We start from the raw sequence: 17999 nt of genomic DNA on the forward strand, positions 1-17999 counted from the left end.
AGGGTTAAATGCAGAAGTAAAAAAAAATGTTAATAAGTTAAATTTTAAATTACAATTTTTAAAAATGGCGGTACATTTAATCGTAGAGACAGCGACTACAAGTTATCAAATATTGATCCTTTGTTAATTCTACCGGTTGTATTATTTTATAAAACTCATTAAATTATTGTAGTTTGTATTTCTGTTAATTTCTTGGTTTGTGTATTCTTTCATTGATATTTATATTTCCAACGAATAATTATATAGTATAGCAGTACACATAAAAATATTACGTATTTCTGTGACAATTATAACCAGTCCGAAAATATCGCACGAAAAATGTTATAGAATCTGAGACATACATATATTGTTTGAATGCGTCATGTGCGTTTGTTTGTGAGATGCCAATTAAAAATTGTAACAATAATACCAAGAAATTCTAAAAATACTATCGTTAACACGATGACAATTGATATTATTTGTTTAATATAAATATTAGGAAATTTTACAAGTGTTCTAAGATCTTTAAATTGTTAGTTTAGTCAAATTTGTTATTATATGAATTAATCAAAAGTATTATATTGAACGTAATATAAATGATAAAATGTATTTTATATAATTCGCTCATTTTACCTTTTTAAATCAAGTTATACAATTCTATTTTGTGGTATTTTTAGTAGAAAATAAATTCAATAAAAATGCATTTTTTCAAATTTGACAGTTTAATTTTAAGTTTTTATATATGAATATGAATGTATAGTCAAGTATGTTTAAAAATTTTGAATTATACCAATATTTAAATTGACTGTTATAGTATTATAGTACCAAGAAAAAGAAAAATTAAATCATTAAAAATAATTGTTTGTTTAATTAATAAATGATACTTATTGTGTAGTTCGTAATAGACGACAATTTTTCATTTGTTAATTTAAAAAAATGAATGACATTATTTTATTTTGCTTCAAATACCATATACAAACATCCGAATGCATAGTGAATCAAAAATGATTTCATCTCTTAAAATTTTACTTGATTTAAGAATATTTATAAATGTCATGTTTCATTAATAAATAATCAACTTCTAAACTTGCAATTTCTACTCAAATGGTTAAGAAATGTATTACTTCCCAATTCCTTAATAGTAATTGTATAAAGATAGAAATGGTATTCCTAAATCTGGCAAAATTTTAAGATAGAAAGAGTATGTATGTGCTATAGTGCAATTTGCTGTTACAAAAATGTGATTGTGATCACAAATTTTATGAGCGTACATCAATGTCGAAATAATAAGTTTAAAGTATTTTTTGCACATATCTTAATTTACAGTACAACAAACTCTGCTTATAGGACAGGTCTCGTACACTATAAAGCTATTCAGTTAAAACTAATATAAAAGACATTCATACATAAATGAAATGCCAATCTGTAAAATCAGTCTTACAGTTTAAAAATCAGATCTGTGTTTTCCATGCTCATAACATTATGGGAGCAGGAATACATTTAAGTACATTCAAATAAAAAACAGAGCAACGGTGATGTACAGAGACAAAATTGACGAGTACCGTCAAAGCAGACACCTGAATACTTATTACATGAATATCTGGCAGCTTGTTAAAAATGACGATACTTATTTCGTCTGTGTGCACAAAACAATACATCGAAGCGAAATAATTCAACGTGCTTTCGTTTCCTGATGCTCAATAAACTTGAACAACTCATGACTGAGTTTGAGTTTTATGGAAACAACATTCTTAGGAGAGGGCACTTCTTATCATATAAACAGTCATTTTTCGAAATCTTGTTAATAAATACTTTCTTCGTCGAAATATTCATCATCCATTGAACATTAAGTGAAGAGCTGCACAATCTTAAAGGAGTATTAAAAATTATCCTGCACTTATACAATTTATATATAGAGTATATCGCCTAATTATGTCATACAATAAATAATATCAATTTCTTTACAAGCAACATGAAATGTGAGTTACTATGTTCAGAAATAGAATACTTTTGAATGAAATGAATTTGTTTCAATTATCCGCTGTATAATTTCTAAAAAAAACTTCTGAATTATTTTTAATCAGATTTCAATATTGATCTCTGATCAATTACTGCTCATTTTACTTTAAAATTTAACGAAGAGAAGAAATAACACGAATCCCTTCCACTTTTACCATTATTTTACAAAATTTGTATGATATGGATGAACATTATATATCTATATAGCATAATAAAATTTCAACAAAATATCTTTACATTTTTTGTCTAATTTTTCAGAGAAAGTAGCTGCGATAATTCTTATAGTCTAAGAAACAGAAAGAACAGTTCAAACAGAAGATTAAAATCGAATCATTCTGTTCTGAGGACGAGCAATATGTATAAAAAAAATTCCCTCCCCTTTTCATCGGTTCAATCCGACAGTTAATGCGATCTTTTGAAACATCTTCAATTCGTTTCTCTCGTCTCAAGTGTTTCAGGAACAACTCATCAAGTTTGAGAAGCTCGAAAGCAAAATTGTCTTCGTGGAGTGTATCTTGAGCTTGGCCGGAACCCTGGAATCTCCGTTAGACGTGTAACGAGAAGAACAATTCAATCGACTCGGCCATAAGACGGTACGATGTTTTTTTCTATCCAAACGTCGCAATTCGGATAGTCACGTTCGGGAAGCGTATCTTGTTCAACAATGAGAACTCGTTTCACACCATTAGAATCCGCCTGAGCTACTTCACCGTGCCAAACATAGTGATTGAAAAGTTGCTGCATCGCAGAAACATGCCTTTTTTCCGCAGGTGTACGTGCAGCAAACGATCCAAGTATTGCTGCAGCATCGCTGTCCGGATCTGCGATTTGGCCTCGCGGTTGTGTTGCCACGTAGAATGGAATGTTAGTTTTCATTCTTGCGACTGTTAGCAATGGGCATACTACACGAATGTCCGATATCATGCTTAACAAACCCTTCAGTGTTGCATTGTAACGCCTGAAAGTAAGAAACAAAGGTCTAATTAAACTCTTTAAATTTGATATAATCTAACGTATTATCTGAAACACTACACAACAGACATTTTACTGTTGTTGATGGTAGCTTCTTCTTAAATTTAGGTTTATATGTTATATGAAGTTCTAACAAACCGAAGAGCTTCATCGGCCAATCCCATTGTTCCCAGCAAGGACTCCCGTACAATTTTTTCGACTTGTGTAGAGTTGAGAGTCATGTTTGAATTCAGGTACTTAAGCGGAACCCCAGCATGAGCTGTAGTGCCCATCACGATCTTAGTTGTAAATTCGTCCCTTGTCCAAATTTGACCAACAGGTTCTTGAAGAATAACACGGTCAAGTACGAGCCACTCGTGTCTCCCATCTTTTGATTTAGCTTCTCTGGTCTCAGGAAGCCCGACGTTTCCCAATTTCCAAGTCTCCGGTATAGAGGCCATTAATTCTTCGGCGCTTTTACTTCTCAAACAGGCAGCATCACTGCACTTTATAGAATCGAGAAATTGTTCGCTAAGTTTCTCTGAAACCTCTAACTCTCTTCCAGGGAATATTGCGCTACCGCTAGATATCCAAACTCTAGAAAATAATCCTTTTGTTCGCCGAGTACCAACTAGTGTCGTGACAAGGGTACCTGCAGCTCGGTGACCCCAGACAGTAACAGACTTCTTGTTACCACCGAAATTTTCGATATTGAGTTGAACCCATTGAAGTGCTGCTATAATATCCGAGAGTCCATAATTTCCAGATGTGGGAGGATGTGTTGTTCTTGTAAGCGGCTCCGCAGCTAAGAAACCAAATATCCCTAATCTGAAATATAGTCAGAGATAATGATAATGTTCTAATTGCTTTGAATAGTATTTTGAACACACTTGGTAGAATTAGTTTGGTAATAATATTAACACTAAAGGTAATGATGATCTTAAGAACATTTTATGCTTACCGGAAGTTTGGTCTAACAAAAACCATGTCACGAACGCGCGCTAACTTTGCAGAGGGCTGCATTACACCGGGAGAGCCACTGCTAAGAGTCTCTGCACCGATCATGACAACTACCGGCAAAGGTGAATCATATCTAACTTCAGGCGTGAAAACATCTAGATGCAAGCAATTTTCGGTCCCAATCGCACCACCAGAGGCATCCCATTGCCAACAGACATCCGAAGAATTGTGTGCCAGGTAAGTATCCGTCCAACAGTGTTCGATTCTTCGTAAGGATTCTGCAGGTTGCCAACGACGATTTTCGAGCGGTGGAATTGCATAAGGGATCCCGCGAAAGGCAAACGCACCATCTTCTGATATCCCCTGCACAGGGCCGCAAGAAGCAACAGCCTCGACGTAATTTCCATCTTTTACTAGTTGCGTAGAAGCTTTTTTTGGACCGACAGAAGCAACGCAGATGATGATGATGACGGATATTAGAATACATAGGGTCGCCACTATCGAGAGATACATTATTCATATTAAATTATTGTATTCTCTAAACATTTATAATTAAATTAAGTACAATCAAATTTACAGTTAAAATTAATTGAACCTTTTTATTAAAGGACACATTCAAGAGTTTTTAACAATTTACAATTGTAAAATCTTGGGCTGTAAAAATCTATAATATAAAGTCTCAAAGATTTCGATTTATAATATTTCCATTTATTTGCCGAATACGAACGTTTAAGTTTCATGTAGATAATTTTAATTACTGCGCACCTAGCACGAACAAATTCCTTCTTGCAGCAGATATGCAAGCAACGAGAAAGTGTTGCTTTGGAGATTCTATATCATCTGGAGCGTCTCCATCGAGTCGAACAGTTTCCATACCATCTTCATTGCCAATGGGATTTTTTTCCCCTGCGCTATCGTTAAGCGTTTCAACGCTAGCTAATCCCGCAGCTCCAGTTGTCCCTAATTCTACTTCACCTTCCTAAAAGAAAACATTTTCTCGATTAAAGCAATTAATTTTGTAATATTTTAATATATATATATTAATCTGTTTATTATATATAACAAAAGCTGAAATCAACATAAACACTTTTTATATTTATATTTTGCACGAAATGTATGAAAGAGTGTACACAAAGCTCAAGAATTATTTTTTACGCGTTAGACTATCGAATATAAATTTATTCTGCGCTTCCACGTGTTAATCAACGTGGCTAACCAAGACGTAAAAAGAGAAAAGCGCTCGTCGACAGTAGGAGAATATTTTAAGAAAAGATTTCATGTGCTCGAGTGTTCTAAATTGCGTCTTAAGATTCTGTAAGGTTTCGCTCGGTAAGCACAATTTTACCGTCGAGCTATTGGTTTAAGTATTTTATTTCATTGATTTCATCAAATCAACGCTTAACTAAAAAGCGTCATTTTCATTATTGATAAAATTTTTAAGCTGTTAAAGAAATTCGAAATAAAAGTTAAATTTAAAAATACAACCGAACGTCAGTGTTCATAAACACTTCGTTACCTTATTCTTTTTTCGAGGGAAAACAGAGACCAAAGGTAACTTTATGGCGTCGAGGATTCCCTTTCGTCCTTCTTTTTCTTTTGAGTCCTTGCTCGGCGTGTTCGTCTTTTCCGAGGATATATTTTGCTCGTTTTCTTTGGCATTTTTCTCGGTCACTTCACTATCGCCCGATTCAACGGGTTTACTTTCATCATCCTAAAAATAATTAAAAAAAAAAAAAAAAAAAAAAGAAAATAAAAGAAAAAGAAAACAGTTATACCTACATTACACATCCCATGTTGAAATAACTTTTTCAAAATTAGGACAATTATTTTTAACGGATATTGTCATCGATATTCGGAACATCATCATTATTACTGCAGTGATGCTTATCATTATTTAAAAGCGCGTGATCAATAATGCCAGGTGTACTGTTCGGCTGACGTCATCCATTGGTTTAATGTTGGAAAAAAAAATCGTTACGGGGCTATGGTCACCCCTCATGAACACGCTATGGTACTCCAGGAACTTGTGCTCTTTGAGTGGAGTCGCCTCGTCGTAAACAGATGTTAATCGACCAAAAGGAAACAGCGTATTTGAACCACTCTTGTTCATTCGCATCCGTTTAAATTAACAGTTTAATCGCAACCGAAATAATTAAACGTGTTGCACCGAATTCTTTTGAGATTAGGTCGATGCATTATCCCCGGCAAAGATCGCGTGATCAATAACACAATTTCATATGTTATGTGTACTCGTAAAATACGAAAATATTTAAATTCATATTTAATTAAATTGCTTCGCCTGTTCTGATAAGTATTGCATATACCAAAAGTTTAATAATAACTTCTATGCACACATATTTGTGTAACTATTATTAAAGACCTTGTATTAATATTTAAATCCAGAGTGTCTCGTAATTTATAATACAATTAAAAAAGGAATTGTGGTGATTCTTCTTTCGAAAACAAGTCGATACTTTACAATAAAATTTTGTTGCAAAAATCAAATTCGAAGATTCGATGCATGAACGGACTATCAACTTTTAGTATTAAATATCAATTATCTCAAAAAGCTCCACATAGAAAACATGTATTTCACATTTTCGACTTATTTTTGTGCGGAGTTGCACTGTATTCAATCTCATGCAAGGCAAGGGAATTTTAATCGTGTACAGGATGTTTAAATCACGGACTGATTGCACCGCAATTACTTTTAGATTAAGGATCGTTGATCTATGAACGTAAATAGACAATTGTTACAATTACTTTGCAGGGTTCCTTGCTCTTCGTACGGCAAAAGCCAGGCATCTTAATGCCACCAATCGGGATTTTCTTTTTAGGCTTCTGTTCTTCGGATTCCGAGTCTGGTGCGGGCGATGCTACCGTGTGCTTCGTATTTTCAGCGTTCAGCATCTTCTCCCTCTCCTCCTCCGCAATTTCCTTCTTATCCATGCTCTTTTCTTGATCCCCCTGGCTCATGATTTATCGCTAAAATCGACCAATCCGGTTTAAGTTAAATTAAATTTGTCTCGTCGAATTTTACATCGTTCATCAATTACACACCATCAACCGAAAGCGACGTAAAAATAATTTTGGGACGAACAATTAGGTACAAATATTTGAAAGATGATTTGTGGATAAATAAAACGCATCTTCTTTCATTATGTTGCAATTTATATAACTTATAACGTATTCCTTCTATTAATCTTTTGTTCTTCAAACATAGTGAAGATTTCTTTTTTGTAATTAAAATATTGTAATGATAAATATTGTAAATTAATGAATGATATTAACTGTACTACAACGTTGAATCTAAATGTTAGCCTTGTCGAAAATGATAAATTGAGAGTCACTCAACAATAAACGTCGCTGCATTTCTTAGAAAAGGAAATATTGCAACGAAAAATATTATGAAATAATATTGTCTTTTCCGCGACGATATACATGTCTTCTGATGACTTTCTTTTAATAATTAATTCGGACATACTTTCCTTTTTTAAAAGAAACTCTTTGATGGAAAATATATTTTATTGGTAGTCCAAACAACGCAGGGAAAACGCGCGCGGAAACCGCAATGTGGATCGCCCTGTACGTATAAGCATTGCAGCTGGCGTCGGGACGCCCAGACGTAAACCGATCGATCGGATGGCATTGCTCTCTGAGCCTATTGCCTCCAGGAGTCTAGTCGTACATAACTACCTGGCTTATATTTCCCCTATTGCAGAAAAATTTCCTCTTTTGTCAAATGGTGGTTACTTATGATCGATATACAATTTTCAACGCTAAATACGATAAAAATATGTATATATATTTACAAATAATTTGTCTATTAATGAGTAGAAAATAAGGAAAAGTTATAATACAATTTGATGCTTACATCGATAATGTTATAAAATATCAGCAAAATTAGAAATGCGATAAAATATAGCAATGTTAATATTTAAAACATACTAAATCTTCTCAAAATCTTTAGAACTATCACATAATATGAAAATGAAAAAATCTGATTCATTTAGATAACTTGAAATCGATTTACAGGTAAGTTTTACAAATAATTAGGTCCCACTATAATTAACGATTAACTATTTACGTTTGTACCCAATTTATTCTTTTTTTTAATTCTATAATGGAATAACTAATTGCGATATAAATGTAATAAATTATAGGAATGTATTAAGTTGAGAATCATAATATAATTCATAATATGCTTTCGTTGTATGAATGATTTTTTAAAATATGTTATGCAATTAATCATTCCTATTTCTTCTTTAAACTACTGTTCGTCTCTGATTCAACTATAATGACATGCATATATTAATGGTCTTTTCGATTCAAAAATATCTAAGAAATGTTATTTTTAAATGTAGCAGGTGATGACTGCAAGCTTTCACGAAAAAATTCATTAGAATAAATTTTACCGCTTAAAATGCTAAAGCGATTCGTTATTGTTTATTCCTCCCCTAGCTTTCAATCCCTTTATATTGTCTCACGCATCAGTCTAGTACGGTGCAGTTCCGAAACAAATGCATTCAACTTTCTCTTTTGTGAGGTACACTTTATTCAGTTTGATGCGTTTATTTCTTTACCTTCTTAACTATTTTACTATTTTACCTTTTTATTTAATAAGAAATTATTTAAACTCTTTGATCCTGTTAACATTCTGTTTACTTTTTTCTTTATATAATAATCATCGAATCTAAGGAAAATATTATTTATATTTTGTGAAATTTCATAAATTGTTCGTATTACACGATTTTTTCGATTACAATTACTATCCGTTACTTAAACACACTCTCATAAATTTGTAGTCATTTGTTTAGCTTCTCTGGCAAGTCGCCGGCTTACCAACGATTCGGTTCAAATTATTTTCTCGTTATACGAATCGTATGAATCGTAAATAAGTATTTATAAAGACTCACGCTTTTCGACGTATCGAAGAAGGACGCCACTGAATTTTGTGGAGGAATTTCTTCTTTCACGTACTTAGAACTCCTCGAAACGTTAACCGGTCTCAAGATGAGAACGTTCACGTTGACGGTATTGATTACTTCATCGATCGTAAGATGATACACAAATACGATTTCAAGCGTTAGGAGAAAACGGTTTGAAACAGCGCAAATGTCAACGAGAACGACGCCAAGCGCCTGCCTACATCGACTGTCGTTCTACAATTTCACTACGAGTCTTCTCCCACCACAGTCTGAACACGATGCAAAGCTTCTATTGGCTACTCTGAACCGTGCGCAGTCGCTTCGTTTTGAACACTGCACATACGACAATAGTTCGGGCCTTAGTAAAATACATCTTTTAAATATTAAATAAATGCATTATATATTTTGCTTTTAATGATCTGAAATAAAAAATTACTTTAATATGCATCAAGCTTTTTAAGTAATATTCGGAGATACTATTTTGCTTGCACCATGGTAAAAATAGAAATACCGTTTTATTTGAAATAAATACATCGTTTTTGTTTTCATTAAACGAATGTTACGTTAATTAAACCTAAGATTATCTACTTCCAAAAATAAGAAATAAGATGATGTATTATAAAAAATGTCTGGATTTTTCGAATACAATCCTTGTTTCAAACAAAGGTAACAAATACGCATAAAACTTGATATTTAGTAAAATAAAACGAACTTTCGAAGTGTATACCGGTATAAGCAGTATGCGTGTAGTTCGCGCTTGGTCTAACATTGCGCATGCGGATTCGGCCTAAAGTGAATCCGCGTCGTCGCGGTCGGAGTATCATATTTGAGTTGTGCCTCGAATCACGACACGTAGCGTGCACTGCTGTACGATCGTATATATACATCTATCGTTTGACAGTTCGATCCTAACGCGCGCATAAGGTGATCGTTTAACTTGTTTGCCGGGCGTCTGCTCGGAGTGGAAAGGTTTTCTAGAAACCAAAACTCACTTTCTGCTGATATGCCTTTATTCGAGTTCCGGGGATCGGTCTGTGGGAAAACGCGCTTGTATCGGGAAGCGTTGAACACATAGGTGTCATGATGTGTTCCAAGAGTTACAAATCTACGTCTACATACTTAGAGATGAGATACCTGCATCTCTTCTGGATATCGCAGGGTTAAACTCCTGGCTTGACAGACAAATAGCTAGATAGATACCGTAGATAAGTAGCTAGTGCAAGAAAAAGAAGATCAAGGAAGTGAAAGAGACAGTGAAGAAGACAGGAGTTTTCGTCAGAGTTTCTAAATCGAAAATCGCGAAAAAAGACGGCCGATCGATGTCTTATTTGTAATGGGAGTGCCTGCGCGGGGAGCACTCGCGGCGGTCGTCGCCATAAGCGCTTTCGCCGTCTATCTAAACAGCCTTAACTGCGGCTTCGTTTTCGATGATATTTCAGCGATTAAGGATAATCGGGATTTAAGACCTCATACACCCCTGAAAAATGTCTTTTACAATGATTTCTGGGGTACTCCTATGCACAAGGTGGGTAATACGTACAGGCGCTTTCGATTTCCCCTTCCCTTTCACTCTTGTCTACCTTCTTGTGTATTGATCCATTGAACTCTTCTCCTTTTCCTCCCTTTCGATTTGGTTCGATCCGATTCAATCTTATCAAATTTAAGTTGGTTTCATTTGAATCGGATTTCTCTAATTACTTTATGCACAGATCAGAATTTTTTAAGTTTTATTTCATTCCTAATTGAAAAAGAATGTGGCCTTACTTTATTTGTAGAGTACATCGAGTAGCGGCATTTTCCTTGGTTTTATTACGATCTGGGAAAGGATTTAATATTTTCTTTCACTATTTTTCAAAATGAAAATTTTCCAAAACTAGTAAAAGATTATTATATTAAATAACAATGGATGTTAATGCTGTTATGTAAATAAATAATTTTATTTCAATGTTATTTGCATCAGTGTAAACATTAATTGACCACTTTTTCCATCTATTAGGTGTATAAATTAATTCTTGACCCCTAAATTAATTTAACTGCAGTACTTATTTAAACTAACTTTTTCTTGCCACGTAGGTTATTAGGCTCAATGTAGCAAGTGAGTTTTTGCCAAACGATCGTATACTTTTCCTTATTCTTCCAAGTAAAAACAATAAAAACAGATGTACAGAATCGTTTATTTGCATTGAGTCTACGCATGCAAGACAAACTCTAGAACCTAATTTTATACCCATCATAACCTTAAAAAACAATAGTAAGCACAATGCTCTCCGAGAAACAGTACATTAAATACTGTATGCTCTTCGTACTCTAACTCAACCAAAAAATGCCGCCAACGTCAAGATTCATTGAGTTGGGAAATTCTCCCTCGTGCGGCTTATTTACCAGACTTAGCTCTTTTATATTACCGTTTATTTCAATTACCTCAACATCAAATACATTTCAAAATGCTAGAAAAGTTAATAAAAGGATTGCAGATTTGATTGTCTTAAAATTACAATTTTTTTCGAGGGGAAATTCATTAACTACTTAAGAAATAGCAAAAATGTATAGACATTGACAGAGATTATTCTTAAGATTGAAGCACAATTGAATTATTTATAAATAAATATTAAATTGATTTTAAGAAGGCCAAGAATTAATTTCTGCACCTAATGCTGACTATATGTGGGGTAAAAAATGGTTTAGAGACTTTTAATTATATCTCACAACATTTTTGAGAAATGTACAATTGAATGTTATAGATGGACTTTTAATATTTATATTAATATACAAAACAATACAAATATATATTTCTGTGTAGGAGCAATCGCACAAATCATATAGGCCATTGTGCGTTCTTACATTTCGATGGAATTACCTGATTCATCAATTGGATCCTATGGGATATCATCTGCTTAATGTTATCCTACATGTTGGAGTATGCTTATTATATTTCAGGTGTGCCTCTTTTTCTTAAGGACTGTTTTTTTTTTTTAGTATTAATAATAAAATTCATCAGTGTTCATTGTCTGTAAAAATAAAAATTCAATTAAAAAAGTTAGTTGTGTTCTTTATACTTTCTATAAAATAGCAACATTTCAGTATTAAGTATGTTTTAATCACTGTTACAGGACTTGCTTGATGTTTTTATCTGATTCTGCAACTTTTGTCTCTTCCCTCCTGTTTGCAGTTCATCCTATACATACAGAAGCAGTAAGTTGTATAAATTGCTATTCTCATTAACAAATCGTTCGATGTTACCTTAAAATTATACGAAAATACTATTTCATAATTATTCCTAGTCTTTATTCCCTTCGGCGACAGTATCCCAATATTATACCCAAATTCAAAAGGGTGACATCGAGCGATTGATCCTGTTGTAATTCCTAATTTGCATTCAGATATATTATGAGTGAATAATCATATATTAAGGTTACAGGAGTGGTCGGAAGAGCAGAAACATTGTCTTCTTTATTTTACCTAGCAGCTTTAATCACATATACTAAATGTTGCAGAAGTAGAACGTCTACTGGTGAGATACTGGAAACTTCTTATTCTTATATTATATTAGTTTTCCTTTTACTTACTGTAATATTACTTTCCACACTCTGTACAAGCAAATGTTAAATTTATTACAACTGTTTTAGGTTGGAGATCCTTGATATTATCTATGTTTTTTGTTTTCACTGCCATGTTATGCAAAGAACAAGGAATAACAGCTACGGCAGTTTGTGTATTGTACGAAATTTTTGTTGTACAAAAGGTAAATGTATACATAAAATTAAGCATAAATAACATATTAATTGTTTGAGATTAAATATTTCTTTAAATTTACATGTTGTGTCATTTTGTTAGATGAGAGCAATGGATATTTTCCTGACATTAAAAGCAGCTTTTGGTGGAAAGAAAATATCTCTTGCCTGGTCCAGTGAAGGTACAAAACGACTGACTGCACTTACACTTGTTACATTTAGTTTACTTATTCTCCGATTACACGTAATGGGCTCGAAGTTACCTGTATTTACCAGGTACCTACACAAAATTATATATATATATTAAATGCATATAATGTTTACAATCGTTAAGATAATAAACAATAAAACTATAAATACATTTCAGATTCGACAATCCCGCATCAGTGGCACCAACGCCTGTACGGCAGCTTACCTATAATTACCTCGCAGCAGTTAATTTAAGGCTGTTATTTCTTCCAAGCGATTTGTGCTGTGATTGGACTATGGGAACTATACCGTTACTAGACAGTTTTACAGACCCTCGCAATCTCGCTACTGTAGCGACTCATATGACGGTATTAGGGCTGCTGGCAACAGCAATTTTAACACCTAATAGACAAACCTCCATCATTCTCATAATGGTTAGCACTTAATATTTATTAGTAACCTGTTTTCTTCAAAAGATATTTTTTCAAAAATAGTATTATTATATTTGAATATTTATGTTCTGTAAAAATTTACATAGAGTTTGGCTATGATGATACTCCCATTCTTACCTGCCTCAAACCTCTTCTTCCCGGTTGGATTTGTCATTGCCGAAAGAGTACTATATGCTCCGTCTATGGGATTTTGTATACTTGTTGGATATGGATGGAGCATTTTATGCGATAAAAAGTAAACCATATTCTTAAATATTTCAGAGATCATACTTTAATATATTTGTTACTTTATAATTCATGTATTCGTCTTTTTTTTTAATTTATAGGTTCAAGAAACTTATACTATTTTTACTAATAACACTTTTGACTGCTCACACGACAAAAACTTTTATGAGAAATTATGATTGGTTAGATGAATACTCTATATTTATGTCAGGATTAAAAGTAAACGGTCGTAACGCTAAATTGTTCAATAATGTGGGACATGCTTTGGAAAGTCAAGGTCGATTTAAAGAAGCATTAAATTTTTTTAATATGGCTGTGCAAGTTCAAGGCGATGATATTGGTGCACATATTAATGTAGGCAGAACTTACAATCATCTTAAAATGTTTAAGGAAGCTGAAGATGCATACCTAAAAGTGAGTAACATAGTTAAACCATATATTTATTGAATTGGTGAATCATGATGTTATACTGAAATAAAGACAATTATTCATTAGAATATTTTTTGTTACGAGTGTATATCTTTTTTATTTAGGCAAAATCTTTGCTACCTAAAGCAAAACCCGGAGAATCATACCAGGCTCGAATAGCACCGAATCACTTGAATGTTTTCGTAAATTTAGCAAATTTAATAGCAAAAAACGCAACTAGGTTAGAGGAAGCTGATTTGCTTTATAGACAGGCTATTAGTATGCGTGCTGATTACACGCAAGCATATATTAATCGAGGCGATGTCTTAGTTAAACTTAATCGTACAAAAGAAGCCCAGGAAGTTTATGAGCGAGCCCTTTTTTACGATAGTAACAATCCAGACATCTACTACAATGTAAGTATTATATTGATATCAGATTAAATTATGAGAACAACTTCATTTTGATAATTTTCTAATTGTCTTACTTTTCAAGCTGGGAGTTGTATTCTTGGAACAAGGAAAGGCATCGCAAGCTCTGGCATATTTGGATAAAGCATTAGAATTTGATCCAGAACATGAACAAGCATTGTTAAATTCTGCTATATTGCTTCAAGAATTAGGACGTGCAGAATTACGGAAAGTAGCCAGAGAAAGGCTTCTAAAACTTTTAAGAAAAGTACATTCTCTTTCTAGATATTATTAGCAACTAATCGTTATATGTATTATAATTAATCCAATATAAAATTATATCATTGAGTGATTTTATTTTTAGGATTCCAATAACGAACGTGTATATTTTAATCTTGGAATGCTGGCCATGGATGATCATGACAGTGGAAGCGCAGAACGTTGGTTCCGTAATGCAGTTGCTTTAAAGGAAGATTTTCGATCTGCATTATTTAACTTGGCTCTTTTACTGGCAGACGAACAACGTCCTCTCGAAGCAGCACCTTTCTTAAATCAATTAGTTAGATTTCACCCGGACCACACTAAAGGATTAATCCTTTTAGGCGATATCTATATTAATAATATAAAAGACTTGGATGCCGCTGAAAATGTAAGTAAAAGTTAGTCGATAAAACTGTTTCATATCTTTGGCAGATTGTACACATATTAACAAGAACTCTAATATGATTATAGTGTTACCGTAGAATATTGCAGTTGGATCCAACAAATATTCAAGGTCTACATAATCTATGTGTTGTAATGGTGGAACGTGGTAAGTTAGGCCTTGCTGCTCAATGTTTAGAACGTGCAGCAGCATTGGCACCCCAGCAAGATTACGTACACAGACATCTTGCCATTGTAAAAGCTCGCATCAGTCGATTACCGTCGGAACAACGCGACACAGAAATCTTTGACGATTCTTTCTGGCAAGCTAGTCCGAAGGAAAGAAATTTCAATATGGGAGACATCTCCAATACTAACGGTGCTGGTAGTACTACTACCACAGGTGGTCCTGGAAACATGGTTAATAGTGGTAGCCAGTTTCTGGGACAAACAGACTCTGTTTTTTCGAATCATCACAATCACATAGGGAATAAGAAAAGCAATACGGACTCATTGAATAATAATATAATACATCTAAAGGGTCCGTCAAAACCTGGAAGAGTTCCAACGAATGAAGTGAAAGCAGAAATAAAGGAAGTATATGATGATAACGAGAAGTCTTTAAATCCAAGTTCAAGTTCGAACGACATGCAAGAACCTTTGGAAGAGGTTTTAATGAAAGAATGAGCGCGGACGTGACAGAATTGACAATCGATCGGGAGCGTGCAACCAAAACGATTAATTCTGAGACATTTGATCAAGTCGCGCTAATCTTTTCAACTGGCGGAAATATGCTGGAACCACACGTCAAACAAAAGACACAGCACTCTCGTAATACTGACGTTAATACCCGCCGAATATTGTATAAAGTTATATTCTACGTATAACGAAAGAGAATGGTGGTACAGCCATATAGAGCTAATGTGTGAATATAAAATAAATACAGAGTATTGTTTTATATGCTGTACGAATAGAACGTTTTGTAAAATATATTTAAAAAATGTGTATCTCTTTTCTTTTTGTTCTTTACGGTTTCCTTGTGTAAAATAAGTCCATCCTAGTTCGCAAATTATAAATCTGTAACTGTGTAACTTTAATATTCCAACCCATATTTTAAATTGATTATTATTAGATTTTTGAAGTATATTGGTTAACAGAATCAATCTATTACTAATATTTTATGTTTTGATCACGGTTGGTTTAAATAATAATATTAAACCGATGTGAGTTTTCAAAGATATAATCTTCCCTATTCACTATTAACGGTTATCTAATATTTCACTCTAAAATTAAAAATATTTAATACTTTAAATTCTTTTTTGAGTCATGTTAAATTAATTTTATCAAAACAGGTGCTATGTCTATTCACGAAACCATTCCTCTTCTGAAACCATTTTCAGTGATCTTTTTACTCATCCTGGCGAACGATCGTTTCCTGAAATAATTATTAATTATTTCACTTTATCTTTCTTACTTATTTTATTCATATTTCTTAAAGAACTAAATTCTGTACTTACAAAATTTGAACTTTTTTCATTAAGGTAAGGAAATTGAAATAAATGTAAAAGTACTGTAGTCGGCGTGACTTCGCGCTCGTCATTTAAGAGTTAAGATTAAACTTAGGTTTCTATCGCTGTAAGCGGAATCCTTGCTAATAGCGTGTATAACGATAATGGTAAGAAGCAGTAATAATGGATATTAAAGTAGTGCGATAATGAATCAGAAATATAACTTTAGCTCGGTAACAGAAAAAAAGAAAAACGAGTAAAGCTGATGTGCGCAAACTGTTCGCGCGTTTACTTTCTGCGACTGATTCGCGTTAAGTAGGGAGCAGCGCGTATTATGCGAGTTGTCGATTTTAAACAGAGCAGAACAACGTCAGTCGTCGAAGAATTAAGTGTCGAACGCGTACTCCGCTTTTCTCTTCCTTTCTATATTTTTTCATCTCATCTCCTGTGTGCTTCCTATATCGTTCTCTTTCTCTCTCGCAAAAATTTAACGAACAAAGTGTAATTGAAGCGAGTGTTAAAAGTGTTTATACAGTGCATCAAAAATGTTCTCATAATTATATTGGAGATATTTAATTAAAGTAGAAAATGTAATACTTAGTAGGCTTTACATATTTAAAAAAACAGTAAAATCTTAAGGATACGAGAACGTTTTTGACTAGCTGTGTCTTACCTTCTTGCGATCTATGAATTATGACTGTACGAACGTTTTTAACCGTATCGGTAGATCGAATGAAATGAAGACAAACAAAAGAAAAACAGAACAATACATTGCTACAAACTCTTTTTCGTTTCTTGTGTAAATGTTTTTATAGGAAAATAGAATACATAACTCACCCAAGGAGTGTTCACAATTTCAAGAAAATTACCAATATAAAAAGATCCTTTTATACCTGATGTTAAGGTGGAAGAATTTAGCGCTATGGATCACGTTTCAAGCAATTGAATGGAAGGTGTTCCTAACCGATTGTCCTTTTCGGGTCAAAGGAATTAACAAGCAATGTGGACGAGTATAAATACGAACGGTTGATACGCTGTGAAACATTACAACTTACAAGAAGACATTTAAGAGAAAAGGAGAGGGACTACGAACAAAACACTGATGTACTCAAGAGAATACAAATGTTTCAGTTTATCGAAGAGCTTTTCAATCATCGTTAATATTAATTGAAGAATAACTTTCCAAAACTACGCAAGTTTTTCTTTCTTACTGATATGGCTGCCCATAGAAAAAATTTTATGAGCGATCTTTTTAATAACTACATCGGGACTTAAATGTTAATATTTGTTTAATTTTATAAACTCGTGTAAAATAGAAACAGATTTTTATAATAAGCATAATTATCTGCCATTTACAATATTAATTTCATTTTATCATTGTTTTTACGTCTTTCTTATCGTTCTTATTACATTTGTTTTCAATACTGGAACATAACTTAAAATTTTATCAAAATAGAAGGTATAAAAACATTAATACTTATAATAATAACGTGACTTTTTGTGTACCATACTTATCAAACAGATTATTGTTCATCTCACAATACGATTGCACACAATGAAAATACACATTCTCGTTTGTTGAATTGTTATCGTTCTT

General features: G+C 33.2%; 2 protein-coding genes across 3 annotated transcripts; one reads left to right on the forward strand and one right to left on the reverse strand.

Annotated features, from left to right (window-relative positions):
• Positions 1–954: 954 nt before the first annotated feature.
• Nrt (Neurotactin) lies at positions 955–9059 on the reverse strand. Of its 2 annotated transcripts, XM_076304375.1 has the most exons (7): positions 8826–9059; positions 6673–6894; positions 5426–5620; positions 4675–4888; positions 3911–4406; positions 3109–3777; positions 958–2956 (listed from the first exon to the last, which is right to left on the reverse strand). In XM_076304375.1, exons 2-7 carry the CDS (start codon positions 6883–6885, stop codon positions 2569–2571), a joined length of 2175 nt encoding a protein of 724 aa, XP_076160490.1. In that variant the 5' UTR covers positions 6886–6894; positions 8826–9059; the 3' UTR covers positions 958–2568. The 2 variants fall into 2 exon arrangements, with proteins under 2 accessions (XP_076160491.1, XP_076160490.1); XM_076304376.1 differs by lacking the exon at positions 5426–5620 and having other exon boundaries at positions 955–2956.
• Positions 9060–9680: 621 nt separating this feature from the next.
• Positions 9681–15899, forward strand: LOC143143418 (protein O-mannosyl-transferase Tmtc3). Its single transcript, XM_076304609.1, is given in 15 exon segments — positions 9681–10362; positions 11638–11774; positions 11948–12029; positions 12249–12348; positions 12464–12579; positions 12672–12844; positions 12936–13191; positions 13296–13444; positions 13536–13848; positions 13968–14258; positions 14338–14520; positions 14617–14901; positions 14985–15549; positions 15552–15685; positions 15688–15899. Coding segments are annotated over 15 exon segments (3018 nt in total). The 5' UTR covers positions 9681–10170; the 3' UTR covers positions 15730–15899.
• The last annotated feature ends 2100 nt before the right edge of the window (positions 15900–17999 follow it).

This window comes from Ptiloglossa arizonensis, chromosome 2 (genome assembly GCF_051014685.1).
Source record: "Ptiloglossa arizonensis isolate GNS036 chromosome 2, iyPtiAriz1_principal, whole genome shotgun sequence".
Lineage (NCBI taxonomy): Eukaryota > Metazoa > Arthropoda > Insecta > Hymenoptera > Colletidae > Ptiloglossa > Ptiloglossa arizonensis.